Consider the following 22,449-nt stretch of genomic DNA (forward strand, 5'->3'; position numbering starts at 1 on the left):
GAAATTCAGAGAAGTTAGCTTACTTGCGCAGGGTCACATAGTTAGTAACTGCTGTTAATTACTGTGCTATGCTGGCTCTGGAAATGTTTGAGGAATCATAATCTCTAGTTAATGAAATTGAGTCTGATAGTTGTTACTATTTAATATGGTGAGTATCTTCAGTTAAAATTTTTAAAATGAAATTTCTTTTCCATTTAATGTTTTAAAAAAATATACTTTACTGGTAAAATTGGAGACTTTGGTCTTTCATTTATCAATGTACTGATGATGATATTTCCTTTGGATCGATTATCTTAGATTTTAGACTTACCTTAATGGTTGAGGATGTAACTCAGCTCTGTAGAGACTTTTAGGAAAGCGGATCTGTGCTTTTTCTGATATGGCAACTGATTTTCCAGAGATTTATTAGAACTTAACTACATTTTATCTTATGGGCATTTAAAGTATCAGAAATTTTCAATCAAGTTTGTTTAAGGTTAAGCAGCTTTTGAGGGGTGAAAATACATTTTTTGTAAATGGTGTCTTTATAAGTTATGGTTATGTAACTTCTCCAGTATAACTAATTATCTGTAAGAAATATCTGGGTCATTGATTTTTTTCTTTGTCAATACTTTATTGTAAGATTGTGAGAAAAATACATAAAAATGTATGTAGTTTTATTTGAAGGGACCCTTATCAACATAAATAGTATAGCAAATGGAAGTTTCAATTTGAAGGCTTTAAGAATTTTCTAGACCTAGAACTAAGTACCTTGCATATATTAATATAATTCAGTCTGAAAATAGTTATGTAGTAGAAGAAGATGTTGCCATTATCATATAACAGGAAGGGGGAAAACTAACTGGTTTGTTTCTGTAACTGTCTGAAATCAGTTGCAGATATGGCACTATGAGTGCAGGAATTGTGATTCAAAATATAATTTCTGCTCAAAAAACACAGGTTGTGACTGCATAGGTCCACTTATACGTTGATATTTTTAAGTTAATATATTGGAAACTTTTTTGGAAATTTGCAACAATTTGAAAACACTTGCAGATGAACTATGTAGCCTAAGATATCCAAAAAATTAAGAAAAAGATATGGCATGAATGCATAAAATATATGTAGATTCTAGTCCATTTTTTCATTTACTACCGTAAAATACACACAAATCTGTTATAAAAAGTTAATCACAATGTAGGCACATAAACACTAGCAGACCATATCTGGTGCCATTCTCAATCCAGAAAAATGTAAAAAAAGCAAAGATGCAGTATTAAATCATAACTGCATGAAATTAACTGCAGTACATACTATACTAGTGCAGTAATTTTGTAGCTACCTCCTATGGCTAGTGTGGTGAGCTCAAGTGTTGCTAGTATCCACTTAAAATGCCAAGACGCTAATCATCTCCAAGTGAGCAGTTCGTCTCTCCAGTAAACTGCGTATAACAGTAAACAGTGATCTCTTGTGGTTTTTGAGTATTTTATCATTGTATGTAGCACTATACTCTAAACCTTGAATAACACCATGAGACCCATATGAAGTACCACTAGTGATGCTGGAAGTACTCCCAAAAAGCAGAGAAAAGTCATGACATTGTAAGAAAAAGTTGAATTGCTTAATACGTATTGTAGATTGAGGTCTGCAGCTGTGGTTGTCTGCCATTTCAGGATAAATTAATTCAGCATTAAGGACTTCTGTAAAAAAAGGTATGGGCCAGGTGTGGTGGCTCACAGGGTGGCCTTGGGAGCACCGTCAAAGGCCAAGATGGGTGGATCACCTGAGGTCAGGAGTTCGAGACCAGCGTGGCCAACATGGTGAAACCCCGTCTCTACAAAAAATACAAAAATTAGCCGTGAGTGGTGGTGTGCGCTTGTAATCCTAGCTGCTCAGAAGGCAGAGGCAGGAGAATTGCTTGAACCCGGGAGGTGGAGGTTGCAGTGAGCCGAGATCATGCTACTGCACTGCAGCCTGGGTGAAAGAGCGAGACTCCATCTCAATAAAAAAGAAAAAAGAAAAGGGAATTCATGAACCATCACTGCAGCTACACTGGCTAGTACAAGAACCTTGCACATTTTGTGCAATATCTTTTGATCTCATATTGTAAGTTCAGCTTTTATGTAGGTGTAGTATTGCTATAGGAAAGGCATACTTAGAGACTCTACTATGATTTGAGAAAAAGAAAAGTCATTCTGTGACAAAGCAAAAGGAAGGTGAAGGATCTATACCTGGAAAATGTAATGCCAGCAAAGGATGATTTGATAAGTTTAGAAAGAGGTTTGACTTTAGAAAGGTCAAGATAATAGGAGAAACAGCTTCTTCTCACCAAGAGGCAACAAATAAGCAAATTTACAAGAAAAAAAAACATTAGAAAGTGGGCAAAAGACATGAACAGACACTTTTCAAAAGAAGATGTACATGCGGCCAACAAACATATGAAAAAAAGCTCAACATCACTGATCATTGGAGAAATGCAAATCAAAACCACAATGAGATGCCTTCTCATGCCTCTCTTTTAGTAACAGTCAGAATGGCTGTTATTAAAAAGTCAAAAAACAACAGATTCTGGTGAGATTGTGGAGAAAAAGGAACACTTATACATTGTTGGTGGGAGTACAAATTGGTTCAACCATTGTAGAAGACAGTATGACAATTCCTCCAAGACCTAGAGGCAGAAATAACATTTGACTCAGCAATCCCTTTACTGGGTATATACCCAAAGGAATATAAATCATTCTGTTATAAAGTTACGTGCATGCATATGTTCATCGCAGCACTATTCACAATAGCAAAGACATGGGATCAACCTAAATACCCATCAACGATAGACTGGATAAAGAAAATGTAGAATACTATGCAACCGTAAAAAGGAGCAAGATCATGTCCTTTGCAGGGACATGGATGGAGTTGGAAGCCATTATCCTTAGTAAACTAACACAGGAAGAGAAAACCAAACACCACATGTTCTCACTTATAAGTGGGAGCTGAATGATGAGAACACATGGACACATGGAGGGGAACAACACACACTAGGCCCCTTGGGGAGTAGGGGGAGGGAGAGCATCAGGTAGAACAGCTAGCTAATGGATGCTGGGCCTAATACCTAGGTGATGAGACAGTCTGTGCAGCAAACCACCATGGCGCCTATTTACATATGTAGCAAACCTGCACATCCTGTACATGTACCCCGAACTTGAAAAAAAAAATCATTGAGGAGAAAGGATATCTATTTGCATGAACAGGTTTTTAATGTAGACAGAAGTGCCATATTCTGGGGGAAGAAAAAATGCCACAAAGGACATTTATTAGTAAGGAAGAGAAGCAAGCACCAGGATTTAAGGCAGGAAGGGATAGGCTACCTCTGTTTTCTGCAAATTCAGGCAGATTTATGATCAACACTATACTTATCTATAAAACTGCTAACACCTGTGCCTTGAAGGGAAAAGGTAAACACCATCTTCTGGTCTTTTGGTTGTACAATAAGAAGACCCGGACAATGAGAACTCTTTTTCTGGATTGGTTCCATTGATTCTTTTTCTCTGAAGTCAGGAGGTACCTTTCTAGTAAGAGACTGCCTTTTAAAGTTCTTTCAATATTGGGCAATTCTCCAGCCACTCAGAAACTCATGAGTTCAACACTGAAGGCATCTATTGCAGTCTACTGGCTCCCAAACACAACATCTCTAATTCAGCCTCTAGATCAGGGGGTTATAAGGACCTTTAAGGCTCGTTACACATGGTACTCTATGGAAAGGATTGTCAACACCACGAAAGAGAACCCTGATAGAACATCATGAAGGTCGGGAAGGATCCATTGGAGATGCTGTCATTATAGAAAGGGCAGTGAAAACTGTCATGCCTGAAGCAATAAATTTCTGCTGGAGAAAACTGTCTACATGTTATATATGACTTCACAGGATTTACGACAGAGCCAATCAAGGAAATCATGAAAGATTGTGAGTATGGCAAAAATGTGTGGCAGGGCAGGGGCAGAGAGTTGGTTTTAAGACATAGATCTTGAAGAAATTAAAGAGCTAATAGACACCACACTAGAGGAATTAACAGAAGACGATTTGATGGAAATGAGTGCTTCCAAACCAGATAGATATGATGAGGAACAAGATGTAGAATAAACAATGCCCCAAACAGATTGACATTAGACAGTCTTGCAGAAGTGTTCTGATTATTTAAGACTGCTTTTGACTTTTACTACACGGACCCTTCTATGATATGGGCATCCAAACTTAAGCAAATGGTGGAAGGATTGGTACTGTATAAAAACTTTTAGAGAAACAAACTAAAAAGGGAGAAATTATGGTGTATTTTCACAAAGCTACACTGAGTGTGCCTGCCTCACCTGCCACCTCTTCTGCCTCTGCCAGTGCTGAGACAGCAAGACTAGCCCCTCTTCAGCCTGTAAAGACAACAGGGTGAAGACCTTTGTGATGATCCACTTCCACCTAATGAATGTATATTTTCCTTATGATTTTCTTAGTAACATTTTCTTTTCTCTAGCTTACTTTATTATAAGAATATACTATATAACACATAAAAATTTATCAACTGTTTATCGATAAGGCTTCAGGTCAATGGTAGGATTTAAGTTTTTGGGGAGTCGAGTTACATGCAGATTTTTGACTATGCAGGGGTCGGTGCCCCCCACCCTCCATGTTGTTTAAGGGTCAACTTATACGAATTCCTTTGGTCATTCACTAGTCCATTGGGTACTGTGTATTTTGAACCTACCTTATTACCTCCTTGACTCCTGCACACCGTTATTTAAATACCATTATAAGAAAAACATGCCATCATTTAATTGTAAGATGCTGCAGATTAAGAGTCATAGGAGATGTTAACATGAAAAAATTTGCATTTAGAATCATTGAAATATGACAAGGTAATTAATAGTTTCCAAATGTCTGTTTGTCATCCAGGATTTCAAGAACAATTTTTTTTTTTTTTTTTTTTTTTTTTGAGATGGAGTCTCACTCTGTCACCCAGGCTGGAGTGCAGTGGCGTGATCTTGGCTCACTGCAAGCTCCACATCCCAGGTTCACGCCATTCTCCTGCCTCAGCCTCCCGAGTAGCTGGGACTACAGGCGCCTGCCACCATGCCCGGCTAATTTTTTGTATTTTTAGTAGAGACGAGGTTTCACCGTGTTAGCAAGGATGGTCTCCGTCTCCTGACCTCGTGATCAACCCGCCTCGGCCTCCCAAAGTGCTGGGATTACAGGCATAAGCCACCGCGCCTGGCCTCAAGAATGATTTTAAGAACAGCACAACACACAAAAAAACACTTTATTAAGTACTTTGTTATGAAGGCTAGACTTCTTGAACGTGGTTACTGCCCAAGCAATGTTTTGCCTCTTCCAGGGATTAAACCAAGGTTTTTCAGAAAGGAGGTACTGTTTGCAAGATTTTACCTGAGGATCATAGTATAGATTCTCATTTGTTGTCTTTGGTAAGATTGAGAGTCAAAAACAGTATCCTACAATGTGAAATCAACATCTGTAATTTTAATTAGATATTAATTAGAAGTGGGGGTTTTCAGTGTGCTAAGTATGGCAGCCATGAGTATTTAATCCTTGAGTTAGGATTTGATTTTACCTATTTTGCTTCTCCCAGATAAGTCTTTTTTTTTTTTCTTTTTTAAGAGACAGGATCTTTCTCTGTTGCCTAGGCTGGAGTGGAGTGGTGTGATTATAGCTCACCGTAACCTCAAACTCCTGTGCTCAATTGATCCTATCACCTTAGCTTCCCAAATAGTTAGGACTACAGGCACACACCACCACACCCAGCTAATTTGAAATTTTTTTGTAGAGGTAGGGTCTTGCTGTGTTGCCCAGGCTGGTCTCAAACTTCTGGGCTCAAGTGATCCTCCCTCCTTGACCTCCCAAAGTGCTGGGATTATAGGTGTGAGCCACCACATACTACCCCGTATAAGTCTTAAACGAGCTTCACTAAACACCTTTGAGTAAGAATAGATTCTTTTTTTCAGGGAGAGAAACATCTGTAAGTAAAATTAATATATGCCTGTATGATTGTTTTATATTTATAAATTAAAACATACTTTTTAATCTCAACTTATAAAATATTGATGGTTTCATCAGATCAAAGATTATATAAAAAGTGTATTATTTATAAAATTAAGATTAGATATGTGAAAGATTATATTAAAAAGAATCAACATTAGACTTTGAGTTTTATATTTGGCATATACAGAATGTTGAAAAACATAGTTGAAATCAGTGAGATGACAGCATTATTTTCTAACATTATATTTGAACAGAATACATTTCTTTGCCTTTCAGATCAACAACTTCTGGCCATACATCCAACAAGTAAATTAGGAACTTAAATTCCTACAAAGAAGCAATATTCACTAGCAGTATGACTGAATTTTGGAAGATAGTGTGCAGTGCAAGCTTTTATCCTAGAAAGACTACCTCCAAAGGAACTTCACAGAGTGGCATTTTTGGTGAATTACCATTGATCAGAGTCCATTCTTCAACCTCAAAGATGTAGAAAAAAGATCCGTAGATCAAGCAGACCCTTAGAGACAGAGTAGGAATAATAAAATTGGCCCAAAACTGAGGTGTAAACTAAAATGCTTGTTTGCTTACCAAAGGGACTGTGTTTTTATAGTGATTGAAGTGCTGGGTCCCTCCTTTCTGAGAATTGAGGAGTCCAGAAAAACAAATTAATAGTTAAATGATTATTTGTGAACATAAAAATAGAGCCAGGGAAAGTGTATCATTTTGAGGATTGCCATAGCCATCGTCCTAATGAGACCTCGTGAATGAACTGTCTTTCTCCAGAGAAATCACTCAGAATGCTTTTTTGCCTCCGTCTTTGGTTATACTTCCTGAAGTATACTAACTATAGTAAGGAGAGAGGTGTAATGCCTCTCCTTTACAAACGAGGAGAAGAGTGTTTGAGCAGAGGGAATGTGGAAAAGGAGAATGGTAATGAAATATTTGCCACAGGAACCCTTTCAGGTAGATCAGTTTAGTAAAGAATACATTTATCTAGAAGTTGAAGAGCTGGAAATTGAGTCACTTAAAATGATCTATACCTGCATATCCCTTTAAAGGAGTTTATGTACCCTAGAGCCCACAAATACACGTTCCTTAGTTTGAGGAATTATGGCATTTGTTTTTATCTTTGTAAATATTGGCTTACTTTCTTTGGATTTTCATTCATGCAATAAATACTTATTCATTGTCTGTTTACTAGAATACTGTGTTTTATATCTGATTTCCAGTTGCTTAATAAATACATGAATTGAATTGAATATTTGTTGAACGTGCCTATTAAATAGATTTCCAAGCTAGTTCCTTCCATAATTTTTGTAGTTAAATGGACTTTATATGTCTTGCCATGAGACCTATTTGAAATATTCATTTGATAAGAAAATGCCATCTGAGTAGAAAATGGTACAGATAACATATTTAGGAATGGGCAAGGATCTTCCTGTGATTGGATGAAAAAGATAGCCATACTTAAACACTATCCCTCTTTCCCATAGAGTGTGCTCTTATATTTCAAAAGAATGTCAAAACCAGTGATTATTCCTTCAGGAATATGAATGTATTTTCTGTCAATTTCAGAAAAAAGTTGTAGTAACCTGAAGAAGAGACTTTCTGTTTTGTGCTAGAGATAACATGGGACATCCTTTAGGGTAGCATCATAAACATAACTCACAGTCATCTATAGATGATAAATATGATAATTTTTAGATGCACAAAGAGAGGGAACAAGATACCTGAGTAAAAAATCAAGAAAGGAAAATAAAGATATGGAGAGACACATTTATTTATTAAAGGCTTTACTGTGTTTCATAATGGTTGGATTCGTTTGCACCTTATTTTATTTCAAATAAGCATGGATATAGTGGGCAAGATTGACTATGGAAGGCTGTATTGAGCTCTTAGAAAACTGTAGAGGGAGAAAGTTTGATTTATACATTGTACATAATTTTGTTAGGGGGCAAGAAAGGAAATACGGAATGATATTGCTCCAGATGTTTCTTCATTTTGGCCACTAGATGGTGACATTGTATAAAGACAGCTTGGTTGTAGAGGGATACTCAAAATTTGGTGTGGGATTGGATATCTGTATTTAACAAGTAAGCCCAAGAGTATCACTTAATTTTTTTATATTCGTCATTCAGCCTTGTAGCGCATTTTTGGCGAATTTATTGAACTTCTCTTTTTGGTATTTAATTTATATGTGTACACTATCCTGAAGTATTTTGTTAATATCTCTGTGCCTAGCATATTTGGTGATGATAAACTATATATACGATAAACAAATACTTAAACAAATGCCACCTGCCCTCCAAAAAATTCACATAGCAAAAAAAACTAATTGATATATTTGATGTGTCTAAGAAACATATTTAAGATACATTAAACAAAATAGAAATTTATATGTGTTTGTACTGTGTTTACTTTTTTACTGCTTACAACATAGGTGTACATGCACATTTGGAAGTTGGACTCAGGAAGAGGGGCCACTCCAAAGGTCCTCTCATCTGTGAATAACCCTTACATATTACTGGGTATGCATAACCCACATGCCAAGGATCCTTCTGCTTTCCTTTCTGTGCCCTACCACCAACTTCCCATTATTTTCCAATTCAGAAACAATTGGTGAGTAGCACTGTAGTATTGCTATGACTTTAAAAGACACAGTCCTTTCTGTAACAGTTGAAGTTGGTGCCTCTTGAATTAGTGGGTTTTCTGTTACTGGATTGGAAGAAAGTAGGTCCCTATTATCCTTAAGTTGGAACTCTGAAGGTATTCTTTCATAGACATGGTGTTTTTTTTGTGTGTGTTTGTTTGTTTGTTTGAGACGGAGTCTTGCTCTGTCACCCAGGCTGGAGTGCTGTGGCATGATCTCGGCTCACTGCAACCTCCGCCTCCTAGGTTCAAGTGATTCTCCTGCCTCAGCCTCCTGAGTAGCTGGGATTATAGGCACGTGTCACCACGCCCAGCTAATTTGTGTATTTTTAGTAGAAACGGGGTTTCACCATGTTGGTCAGGCTAGTTTTGAACTCCTGACCTCGTGATCCACCTGCCTTGGCCTCCCAAAATGCAGACCTGGTGTTTGTTTTTGTTTTTTTGTTTGTTTGTCTGTTTTTTTGTTTTTGTTTTTGTTTTTGTTTTATTTTTTTGAGATGGAGTCTCGCTCTGTTGGCCAGGCTGGAGTGCAGTGGCACGATCTCGGCTCACTGCAAACTCTGCCTTCCGGGTTCACGCCATTCTGATGCCTCAGCCTCCTGAGACATGGTGTTTTTAATGGTGGTTAAATATGGCTAAAGTGGTATTATTTGCAGCTCTACTTTTTAAAATCAGAATTCTCTTCTCTGGGGTTTGACCTCACTTCTTATTTTCTTTACAGAATAAGTGATTGAAAAAGCATTTTCTCTTCTGTTTAACAGGGCCTCTTCAAGTGACCATATAGTCCTATTAAACATGATTTCTTACTTAAAACCTACTTCATTTTCTCTAGCTTTGAAGCAAGTTGTTTCTCCTCTGTTCTCTTAATAGTCCTTTTTAAGGATCCAACTTTTACCTTATGTTAATCCTGTGTAAATTTTTGTCATCCCAACTATACTGTTTGTATCTTAAAGACAAACTTTCTTGCTTAGCCTTTTATCTGTTATCAACAAATTCTTGTCCAGTGCCTTACATGTAGTAGGTGCTCAATAAAATACTTAAGAGGCTTAAAGAATGCTTAAATGGCTGATGCCAAAGTAGTGTCTTCTAAGAAAATTAGCTATGACTGGAAATAACTTTCTGTATGACACAAGATGTTTAGATTGGCTTTTAAGATAGAAGAACTCCTATGGCCAGGTGTTTTGCTTTCTGATGAATGGATGCTCTGGCATTGTAGGTTATAAAACACATTAGTTTGATTTTTGGAACGCAAAATGCATTCCTTTATACTTGTTCATAAAATTCAGTCCACATATGGGGCAGTCTGATTGTTGATTTTCTAAATTACTGATCTTTATGGGAGTCACTGATTCTTTTGAGAATCCGATTGAAACAATTCTTCCCCCTATACATACAATATCCAGAAAAATGTTCATGCATTATAAAGATAATTCTGTACATTATTTAGAGAGCTCATAGATTTCATGTTAAGAACTTCTGCTTCAGATTTTGGAATAGACTGCAGCTGATGAGTCAAAAGGCAGCATAATAGAAAAATGTGCTGTATACAAAATCAGTTGGTCTAAGTGAGTTCTAGCTCTTATTCTACCTTTGATAAATGTAGTACCATTTGGCAGGTCGTTTAACGTTCTCCTTTTTGCCTGTTTCTTCATTTGTAAAGTGAAGTTGTTGCATGAAAGATAAGTGAATTAGCACATGCAATATACTTAGAAGAGTGCTGGGTATGTAGTATGCTTCCCAACTTTTCTTTCTAGTCTTTGATTCTACTATCTTATAAAGGATTTCTGAATTTTTTAATGCCCCCCTCTTTTTGTCTAATTGATTTTCTTTGCTTTAAGAAAATCACTTTCATATGTATTTTTAAAACTTGAATAACAATTTATTCTCTTATCCTGTAAGGCAAGTAGGAAACTAAGAACTTTAGTCTTTTCAGGAGTTGGATATATTACAGCTACTGAAAAACTATTACTGTTCATGTAAAATTTTTTTGTAAACAGAGTCCATTAACATCTATGTCAGCAGCAAACAGATTGTGTTGAAAATATGTAACTTTTATGTATTACCCAGTAAGAAAAAGACCTTTCTTTTTTTTATTCTAGGGAAGAAGACAAAAATATATTTGATTACTGCAGGGAAAACAACATTGACCATGTAACCAAAGCCATCAAATCGAAAAATGTGGATGTGAATGTGAAAGATGAAGAGGTATGAAAAACATGCCCTGTTAATTATTTTCTTGTGCATGGTTGTTCTGCCCCAATGCCTTTTCCTAAATGGTAGGCCAATGAACTACAACTCAAAGTACAGTATGGTTAAGAGTATATCAGAATATCTAAATGAGATGGTGTTACCTAGTTAAGATACGTTCTGTGATTATGTCCAACATATTTTTATCTGTGTTTTAGAAGTTACTACCTGAAGTTTGTAGGAGTCTGATAGCCTCCATATGTTTATGCTAAAGGGAGAGATTATTCACATAATAAGTGAAATCTACAGGTAATAGCAAAATCTCATTTATACATAGCTTTTGTGTCTTCTGTTATTATACCTTGAACAGCTAGGTATATTGTTCTTTGCTAAATAAATATATCTCTAGAAAACTGTGTCAGAATTTTGGTAAATCAATAATTTAAATGCTGGCCTACTAATTAAAGGAATCCTATAGTAAATTATTTTATAAAATATATTACTTCTTTTTTTAGAGAGAGAGACAGGATCTCATTCTGTTGCCCAGGCTGGAGTGCATGGGTGTGCTCATAGCTCACTGCATCCTCAAACTCATGGGCTTACACAGTCCTCTTGCCTCAACCTCCCAAGTAGCCAGGACTACAGGCATGTGCTGTCACTCCTGGCTAATTTTTTTATTTTTTGGGGAGATGGGGTCTTGCTATGTCGCCTGGGTTGGTCTTGTCCTCCTGGCCTCAAATGATCCTCCTCCCTCAGCTTCCCAAAGTTTTGGGATTATAGGCATGAGCCACTGTGCCTTGTATATTCTTAATTTATTTGTGTTGTGAATAATACCATTCACATATTGAGTTTTAACTGACCCTGAATTATACTTGTTAACAAAAGAGCAAAATTTGCTAACTCACTTCTAATCATTTTCTCATTCTTTGGTGATGCTGTGAAAGATTACTGAAATGGCCAAAGGTAGTAATTGTTAGGAAGAAAGCATTAAATGATTATAGATAATCTGTAGAATAGATAATAATCAACTTATATGTAATTCCGAGCTCCCTATACAAAAGGTTAGCCCTTAATATTATCTCACCTTTAGGCAACATCTTTCCTGTAATAATATTGTCAATCTGGAATTGAAAATGTAAGACTATGGTACTGCACAAAGGGACTAGTAATACTATGTGTTTTTCACTAAGTAGTGAAACAAAATAATACCAGGTCTTCTGATTCTAATTAGGTTTGTGGTTTTTTGTTTTTTGCCTTTCAGAATCAAAATACAGGCATACCTCTGAAATACTGCAGATTCAGTTCCAGACCACTGCAATAAAGTGACTATCGCAATAAAGCAAGTCACATGAAATTTTTGGTTTCCCAGTGCATATAAAAGTTGTGTTTACTGGCCAGACATGGTGGCTCGCACCTGTAATCCCAGCACTTTGGGAGGCCGAGGCGGGCAGATCACGAGGTCAGGAGCTTGAGACCAGCCTGGCCAACATAGTGAGACCCCCATCTCTACTAAAAAAAATTAGCCAGGCATGGTGGTGGGTGCCTGTAATCCCAGCTACTCGGGAGGCTGCAGTAGGAGAAACACTTGAACCTGGGAGGCAGAGGTTGCAGTGAGCCTAGATGGCGCCATTTCACTCCAGCCTGGGCAACAGAGTGAGACTCCATCTCAAAAAACAAACAAAAAAGTTGTGTTTACACTGTACTGTAGTCTACTAAGTATAGAGTAGCATTATATCTTTTAAAAAGTACATACCTTAATTTAAAATACTTTATTACTAAAAAATTCTGACAATCATCGGACTTGCCTTCAGCAAGTCATAATCTTTTTGTGGTAAAAGGTCTTGCCTCAGTGTTGATGGCTGCTGACTGATCACAGTGGTAGTCACTGAAGGTTGGGGTGGCTGTGGCAATGTCTTAAGTCAACAGTGAAGATAGCTACATTGATTGAGTCTTCCTTCGTAAAAGATTACTCTGTACATGCAATGCTGTTTGATAGCATTTTACCCACAGTGGAACTTCTTTCAAAATTGTAGCCAATCCTTTCAAACCCTGCCACTGCTTTATCAACTGAGTTTATGTTGTATTTTAAAATTTTTGTTGTTATTTCAACAATGTTCATAACATCTTCACCGGAGTAGATTCTGTTTTAAGAAACCACTTTCTTTGCTTATCTATAAGAAGCAACTCCTCATCTGTTCAAGTTTTATCATGTAATTGTAGCAATTCCATCACATCTTCAGGTTCCACTTCTAATTTCAGTTCTCTTGCAGTTACATCTGCAAGTAACTTTTCCACTGAAGTCTTGAATCCTTATCAGTGTCATCCATGAAGGTTGGAATCAACTTCTTCCAGACTCCTATTAATGTTGATATTTTGACCTCCTCCCATCACATATGTTCTTAATGGCATCTGGAATGGTGAATCCTTTCCAGAAGGTTTTCAGTTTGCCCAGATCTATCAGAGCAATCATTGTCTGTGGCAGCTGTAGCCTTATAGAATGTATTTCTTTAATAATAAAAGTTGGAAGTCAAAATTATTCCTTGATCCATGGACTGCAAAATGAATGTTGTGTTAGCAAACAAGAAAACAACATTAATTTCCTTATACATTTCCATGAGCACTCTTGGATGACCAAGCACATTGTCAATGAGCAGTAATATTTTGAAAGGAATCTTTTTTTTTCCCTGAACAGTGGGTCTCACCAGTAGGCTTAAAATATTCAGTAAACCATGTTGTAAAGTAAACAGATATACTGTCATCTAGGCTTTGTTTTCCCATTTCAAAAACACAGGCAGAATAGATAAAGCATAATTTTTAAGGGCCCTAGGATTTTCAGAATGGTAAATGAGCATTGGTTTCAGCTTAAAGTCAACGGCTGCATTAGCCCCTAACAAGAGTGTCAGTCTATCTTTTGAAGCTTTGAGGCCAGGTATTGACTTCTCTCCAGCCATGAAAGTCCTGGACGGCATCTTCTTTCAGTCATAGGAGTAGTCTATTTTCTTTACATTGAGGATCGTTGTTGAGTGTAGTCACCTTTATCGGTTACTTTAACTAGGTCTTTTGGATGACTTGCTGCAGCTTCTGCATCAGCACTTGGTGCTTCACCTTGTACTTTCATGTTATGGAGATAGCCTCTTTCCTTTAACTGCATGAACCAGCCTCTGCTAGCTTCAGACTTTTCTTCTGCAGCCCCCTTACCTTTCTCAACCTTCATAGACTTTAAGAGAACTCAGGCTTTGCCCTGGATCAGGCTTTGGCTTAAGGGAATGTTGTGGTTGGTTGAATCCAGACCACTCACTTTTTCCATATCAGCAATAAGGCTTTTTAACTTTTCTATCATTTGTATGCTCACTGAAATAGCACTTTTAATTTCCTCAAGAATTTTTCTCTGACATTCACAAATTGGCAGTTTGGCACAAGAGGCCTAGCTTTTGGCCTGTGTTGGTTTTCAATATGCCTTCCTCACTAAGCTTAATCATTTCTGGCATTTGATTGAAGGTGAGAGACGGTGCAACCCTTTTCCTTTCACTTGACACTAGGTTTTACTTGAAACTTAGAGACTATTGTATTATTGGCGAATAATTTCAATATTTTTGTGTCTCAGTGAATAGGGAAGCCTGAAGAGAGGGGGGAGAGACCAGGAACAGCCAGTCAGTGGAGCAGTCAGAACACACAAAATATCTATTGGTTAAGTTTGCCATCTTTCTCAGTGTGGTTTCTAGCTCTCCAAAATAATTACAATAGTAACATCAAAGATCACTGATCATTACCCTAACAGATATAATAATAATGAAAAACTTTGAAATATTGCAAGAGTTACCTCAGTGTGACACAGAGACATGAAGTGAGCACATCTTGTTGGAAAAGTGGCACCAATAGTTGGCTTAACTCAGGGTTGCTACAAATCTTCAGTTTACAAAAAACACAGTATTTGCAAAGTGCAATGAAGCATAGTGCAATAGAACAAGGTATGCCCATATAGCTTTCTTTTTTAAATAAATTTGGCATGATTGCCTCCCTTGATTTTTTTAATTGTAGTTTTTTATCTTTGTGCTTGTGAGTTAAAATTTTTATAAAGTTGGGATGTCCTCTCTCACCACTCCTATTCAACATAGTGTTGGAAGTTCTGGCCAGGGCAATCAGGCAGGAGAAGGAAATAAAGGGTATTCAATTAGGAAAAGAGGAAGTCAAATTGTCCCTGTTTGCAGATGACATGATTGTATATCTAGAAAACCCCATTGTCTCAGCCCAAAATCTCCTTAAGCTGACAAGCAACTTCAGCAAAGTCTCAGGATACAAAATCAATATGCAAAAATCACAAGCATTCTTATACACCAATAACAGACAAACAGGGAGCCAAATCATGAGTGAACTCCCATTCACAATTGCTTCAAAGAGAATAAAATACCTAGGAATCCAACTTACAAGGGATGTGAAGGACCTCTTCAAGGAGAACTGCAAATCACTGCTCAATGAAATAAAAGAGGATACAAACAAATGGAAGAACATTCCATGCTCATGGATAGGAAGAATCAGTATTGTGAAAATGGCCATACTGCCCAAGGTAATTTATAGATTCAATGCCATCCCCATCAAGCTACCAATGACTTTCTTCACAGAATTGGAAAAAACTACTTTAAAGTTCATATGGAACCAAAAAAGAACCCGCATCGCCAAGTCAATCCTAAGCCAAAAGAACAAAGCTGGAAGCATCACGCTACCTGACTTCAAACTATGCTACAAGGCTACAGTAACCAAAACAGCATGGTACTGGTACCAAAACAGAGATATAGATCAATGGAACACAACAGAACCCTCAGAAATAACGCCACATATCTACAACTATCTGATCTTTGACAAACCTGAGAAAAACAAGCAATGGGGAAAGGATTCCCTATTTAATAAACGGTGCTGGGAAAACTGGCTAGCCATATGTAGAAAGCTGAAACTGGATCCCTTCCTGACACCTTATACAAAAATTAATTCAAGATGGATTAAAGACTTAAACGTTAGACCGAAAACCATAAAAACCCTAGAAGAAAACCTAGGCATTACCATTCAGGACATAGGCATGGGCAAGGACTTCATGTCTGAAACACTAAAAGCAGTGGCAACAAAAGCCAAAATTGACAAATGGGATCTAATTAAACTCAAGAGCTTCTGCACAGCAAAAGAAACTACCATCAGAGTGAACAGGCAACCTACAGAATGGGAGAAAATTTTCGCAACCTACTCATCTGACAAAGGGCTAATATCGAGAATCTACAATGAACTCAAACAAATTTGCAAGAAAAAAACAACCCCATCAAAAAGTGGGTGAAGGACATGAACAGACACTTCTCAAAAGAAGACATTTATGTAGCCAAAAAACACACGAAAAAATGCTCACCATCACTGGCCATCAGAGAAATGCAAATCAAAACCACAATGAGATACCATCTCACACCAGTTAGACTGGCAATCATTAAAAAGTCAGGAAACAACAGGTGCTGGAGAGGATGTGGAGAAATAGGAACACTTTTACACTGTTGGGACTGTAAACTAGTTCAACCCTTGTGGAAGTCAGTGTGGCAATTCCTCAGGGATCTAGAACTAGAAATTCCATTCGACCCAGCCATCCCATTACTGGGTATATACCCAAAGGACTATAAATCATGCTGCTATAAAGACACATGCACACATATGTTTATTGCGGCACTGTTCACAATAGCAAAGACTTGGAACCAAGCCAAATGTCCAACAATGATAGACTGGATTAAGAAAATGTGGCACATATACACCATGGAATACTATGCAGCCATAAAAAATGATGAGTTCATGTCCTTTGTAGGGACATGGATGAAATTGGAAATCATCATTCTCAGTAAACTATCACAAGGACAAAAAACCAGACACCACATGTTCTCACTCATAGGTGGGAATTGAACAATGAGAACACATGGACACAGGAAGGGGAACATCACACTCTGGGGACTGTTGTGGGGTGGGGGGAGGGGGGGAGTGATAGCATTAGGAGATATACCTAATGCTAAATGACGAGTTAATGGGTGCAGCACACCAGCATGGCACACGTATACATATGTAACTAACCTGCACATTGTGCGCATATACCCTAAAACTTAAAGTATAATAATAAAATAAACATTTTTATAAAGTTAATACATTAGTTTTTTTAAAAAATCAAATGTTACTGTTAGTCTTATAAACAAAAAAATTCTCTCTTACCTGCATCCTTCTTACATTTTATTCTAGCTCCCTTAAGGCAAAAATTTTCTCTTTTTTTTAGGCAGATTCTCAGGCTGGAGTGCAGTGACGTGGTCAGGGCTCACTGTAGCCTCTGCCTCCTGGGCTCAAGCGATCCTCCCACCTCAGCCCCCAGGTAGCTAGGACCACAGGTGTGCACTACCATGCCTGGCTAACTTGTATTTTTAGTAGAGATGGGGTTTCACCATGTTGCCCAGGCTGGTCTCGAACTCCTGAGCTTTAGTAATCAGCCTGCCTCAGCCTCCCAAAGTGTTAGGATTACAGATGTGAGCCACTGCACCCGGTCAGACTTCCAGTTCTTTTAATGTGTCTTTTGCACCTTACCTACATAATTCTAAATAATATACTTCTATTTCTTGATTTTTCAACTTTAGACATTATTGATTTGTTTCTGTGTTATATTTAGATTTAACTGTTTTGCGCATCTTCCCTCTGTCTCTCTGACCCTCCTAACATAATTATATCACAACTTTTAATTTCAGCTTTCTGATTGAATCTCTGTTGAATCAATATTAATATTATTATGACTATGTAAATACTCATTGCTAAGCTGTGGATTGTACTTGTGTGTATCAGTCAGCTTTTGCTGTGGTACAACCCCCAAATTTCAGTTGCTTACAGCAACAAACATTTGTTTTTTGCTTGTATCACTGTCTCATGAGATGAGTGACACCATCTCATTTATATATTATGATAATGCTCTTACTTGATTTCTTTATGTTTATCTGATATTTCAAAAGGGTTTTGGATCAGTTGAGACAGTCTATATTTTATCTACTTTTATTATTAATAGTATGAGTGAAGGATGATGATAATATAACAAATCAATAAGTAGGCCACTTAACTTTTCAAAGTCACAGTTTTTTCACTGTAAGTATCTTGTGTGTACTATATGGTGCCTGTTAATATTTATCTTTCAAATAACACATAATACTTTATACAATGCATGTGATAGTTTACAGAGTACTTTCACTTATTACTATATTATCTTTACAACAATTCTCTAAGGCAGATATTGTCCTTGTTTTACAGACAGGAACTGAAGTTCACAGACCTACATTTACTTGCTCAAATCCATATAACTGCTAAGTAGAAACCAGGTCTGGGAGAGTATTCTTCCTACCACTAGATTTTAGAAGGATAAATAAAAAGAAGAAAAAGAAGGATAAGCAGTTGTCATTTGCCCTTCCTTGTGTTATGCTCTGGTTTGCAACAATTTCTTTTATAAAATATTACTGGAAGTCAAATCCACATGTGACCTCCACAAAGATCATTTGATGGACAACAGTGATAGGGGTGGAATAAGTGCCTAGAACACAGATAGCTTACACTAAATAACACATATTTTGTGTGTGTAAAGACAAGGAAAACTTGGCAAAATGTATTGTTTCTGCCATTTTGTTACTTTGATGTAGTGCTGCTTTGCAGATCTTCCAGTTTGTTAACCGTGCAGCTACCTTTACCCTCAGCCTGCCAGAACGTTGTATTTCATGAACAGATGAAGTGCTTACACATTCATAGACTGAGACACCAAGAATTCAGTTGGGTTCTCTCATTGCTCCAAGCAGATTTCTGCCCTCTCAGCCATGACAGTTCAGGCTGAGCTTTGAATACTGATGGCAAACCCTTTTATTATTAATCAGGGATTTGTATGAATTAATTTAAGAACATAAGGGAGGTGGGAGCTTAAAATCAAAATCAAACTTAACATCCCAAAATAAAATAAATAGTATTGCTTCATCACATTTAAAGCTCTAGCAAATAAAACAATTTGGTAAGCCTTGATGATAGACTAAAAGTGTGTAGCCTCAAAATTAAACTTGTAGTTAAATACTTTTAACCCTTTCTGTCCTTTTGACATTTTCTTATTATAAGTTGGGTAACAATTATAGTTTTGAAAGGATATTCAGTTCTTTTTTGTATTTATCTGATATTTGAAATTGAGATATTTCCCTACTGATTCCCTAAGATTCTCTGGGATAATATACATTTTTACTTAAAATCTTCATTCAGCAGGTTCAACCTAATTTTATGACAAAAAGTCACATTTATTGCACTTAAAATTTGCTGTGAGCACATAAGGAAATTTAATTATAATAATAAAATAAGCTACATTTGTATTCCCACACATTGAAATAAATACATTATTCACTGATAACTATGAATTTATAATTTATAAATTATTATTTGAAATACATTTGGATCTAAGTATTGTATATGAACAAATATATATGAAATGCCTTTTAAATAAAATGTATTTGTATTTCATAATGAAGTTATTTTATTGTACATAAGCATAATTCCTAGTGCACATCTTTTATTCATTTAAGTTGTAATTACTACAGGTTGGATATTCCTCATCTGAAAATCCAAAATCTGGAATGATCCAAAATCTGAAACTTTTCAGCAACAGTGTGACACTCCAAGGAAATGTTCTTTGGAGCACTTTGGATTTCAGACTTTTGGATTAAGGAGGGGCCATCAATAAGTATATAATGTAAATATTCCAAATTTTTTTAATCTAAAATTTTAAACACTTCTGGTCCCCAGCATTTGGGATAAGGGATACTCAACCTATGCTAATATAGTAAGGCATATATTTCTAATTTGAGAAAATTACCTGGTATTTCTTACTGGTATAGTAATTAGGGGGCATTGTCTGTATTTTGCATAATAGAAAAAAGTTTCATAGTTATGCTTAGATGTTTTAGGGTCCAAATTTGTAACACCATGGTGTCATACGTACTTTTTTAAAAAATTAAATTACAACTTTTATTGTGTTTTCAGTCATTTGAGAAATGCTTGAAAATTGAATTCAAAATATGAGGGGAAAAGTTAAAGAGATCTTAAAGCCTATTTATTTTTTTAAATGGTGGTTCAATTTTTATCTTTGACCCACATTACTACAGCTCTTCACACATACCAAATATTTATGGTTCTTCCAAGAAAATATCTTTTAAGGGGGAGGGATGATTTCAATAATTTGTGAAGTGTATTTAAAGTATGGGGAGAATATTTGCTATCAAACATCAGGCTCAAATTATGTTTACGTAATTCTTGTCACACACGTTATTTCTCAGATTAGTGTACTATACAATCAACACTAAATACATGCTTATTGATAGTATTTAAATAGTATTTTAAATCTTTGAAGTAATTTAAATGTTTTAGATCAAATGTAACAGTGTAATATTTTAGCAAAGTAGATGACCATCCAGTGCAACTGTTTATCATCAGTCCCCCCAAAAGCATTCATACATAGTTCATTGGTTTTCCATAGATTCTTATCTAATGCACTCCCAAATTCCGCTTTCACTGGGCTGCTTCTTTAGTTACATTCTTTCCTTTTCTGTCCTTTTGAAAGTGTAATTGTTGTCATTAGCCATTTTCCGTAGTCTATTGATTCTTTCAGATACTTTGAAGAAAGTCACCTTTCTCTTGACTACCATTCCTTTCCTTTTCTACTTTGTTTTAAATCTGTGGCTCCTAACAGAATACAATTTGCATGCTTTTGGCTTGAGAAACTGCTGCAAACTCTGGTGAAACTGTGACAGTACCAACTAACAGAAAAGCAAAAGATTTAAGAGGCAGGGTCGGTATACTGAGACTAAATTTATGCAGTTATATGAGATTTGAGAAAGGAAGGAAGAAAAAATGCATCCTCTTAAGTCACTTTCTATATCAGGGTATATGTTATTTTGGTTATATAGTTGATTAAGATGTTAATTTGAAGGAACTTTGTTTATTCACACTAATGACAGAAATGCATTACAAATTGTCTATTATGCTTATTTGCATTAATGTAGGCAGTGGTGCCATTTAAAAATCAAGTCTGTGGTCATGCATTGCATCAGAAACTTAGATTTAATACAAAATCAGAAAATAGTGAAAGTAGCTTAAATCCTATGAGCTTTGGCAACTTATTTTTGGTATTTTTTAATTGTGGTAAAATATACATAAAATGTATCATTTTAATCATTTTTAAATCTATAGTTCTGTGTCATTAAATATGTTCACATGAGGCTGGGTGCTGTGGCTCACGCTTGTCATCCTAGCACTTTGGGAGGCCAAGGCAGGTGGATCACTTGAGGTCAGGAGTTCAAGACCAGCCTGGCCAACATGGTGAAACCCCATCTCTACTAAAAATACAAAAATTAGCTGAGCATGGTGGCATATGCCTGTAGTCCCAGCTGCTTGGGAGGCTGAGGCAAGAGAATCACTTGAACCAAGGAGGCAGAGGTTGCAATGAGCTGAGATCGTGCCACTGGACTCCAGCCTGGGCGACAAAGTGAGACTCCATCTCAAAAATATACATATATATATATTTTTTTTTTTCATATGAGCCAAGTGTAGTGGCTCACGCTTTCAGGCACAAGGAATTCTTGAGCGCAGGAGTTTAAGACTAGGCTGAGCAACATAGTGAGATCCCGTCTCATAATAAAAAATGAATAAATAAAACAATACATTCACATGTGTAACCACCACCACCATACAACTTTTTTATCTTCCCCAATTGAAACTCTGTACCAAGCCAGATGTGGTAGCTGATGCCTTAATCCCAGCACTTTGGGAGGCTGAGGTGAGCAGATCACCTGAGGTCAGGAGTTCGAGACCAGCTTGGCCAACATGGTGAAACCCCGTTTCTACTGAAAATACAAAAATTAGTCAGGCGTGGTGCTGCACATCTGTAATCCCAGCTACTCGGGAAGCTGAGGCAGGAGAATCTCTTGAACCCAGGAGGTGGAGGTTGCAGTGAGCGGAGATCGCACCACTGCACTCCAGCCTGGGCGACAGAGTGAGACTTTGTCTCAAAAAAAAAAAAGAAACTCTGTACCCATTAAACACCCCCCATTCCTCCCTTCTCCTGGCCCCTGGCAGCTACCATTCTATTTTCTGTCTCTGAATTTGACTACTCCAGGTACTTCATTTAAGTGGAGACATAACAATATTTGTCCCTTTTGACTGGCTTATTTCACTCAGTGTAACATCTTCAAGGTTCATTCATGTTGTAGCATGTGTCAGTTTCCTTGCTTTGTAAGATGAATAATATTCCATTGTATGCGTATACCACATTTTGTTTATTCAGATATCCATTGATGGACACTTGGTTTGCTTTTACCTTTTGACTGTTGTGAATTATGCTCTGAACATAGGTGTACAAATTTTTGTTTGATTTTTTTTCCCCAAGAATCTATTATGAAAAATGTTAAACATATAGAGAAGTTGAATTTTACAATGAACATCTATATATCTACCATCTCGATTCTACCATTAATATTTTACTATGCTTGCTTTATCAATATCTAGCCATTCATCAAATCTTTTTTATTTTT

The 22,449-nt window shown here is 36.7% G+C and overlaps 1 protein-coding gene across 22 annotated transcripts in view; it reads left to right on the forward strand.

Moving 5' to 3' along the window:
• Positions 1–22,449, forward strand: part of ACBD6 (acyl-CoA binding domain containing 6) — a 246,918-nt gene that overhangs the window by 85,496 nt on the left and 138,973 nt on the right. For all 22 annotated transcript variants that reach the window (XR_010137526.1, XR_008523208.2, XR_010137504.1 and 19 more), the window contains one exon: positions 10,765–10,870. Coding sequence is in view for 8 of the 22 variants with exons in the window: in XM_054550424.2 (XP_054406399.1) it covers positions 10,765–10,870 (106 nt within the window). In the remaining 14 variants the exon portion in view is untranslated. The remainder of the gene's footprint in view (positions 1–10,764; positions 10,871–22,449) is intronic.

Source organism: Pongo abelii, chromosome 1 (genome assembly GCF_028885655.2).
Source record: "Pongo abelii isolate AG06213 chromosome 1, NHGRI_mPonAbe1-v2.0_pri, whole genome shotgun sequence".
Taxonomy (NCBI): domain Eukaryota; kingdom Metazoa; phylum Chordata; class Mammalia; order Primates; family Hominidae; genus Pongo; species Pongo abelii.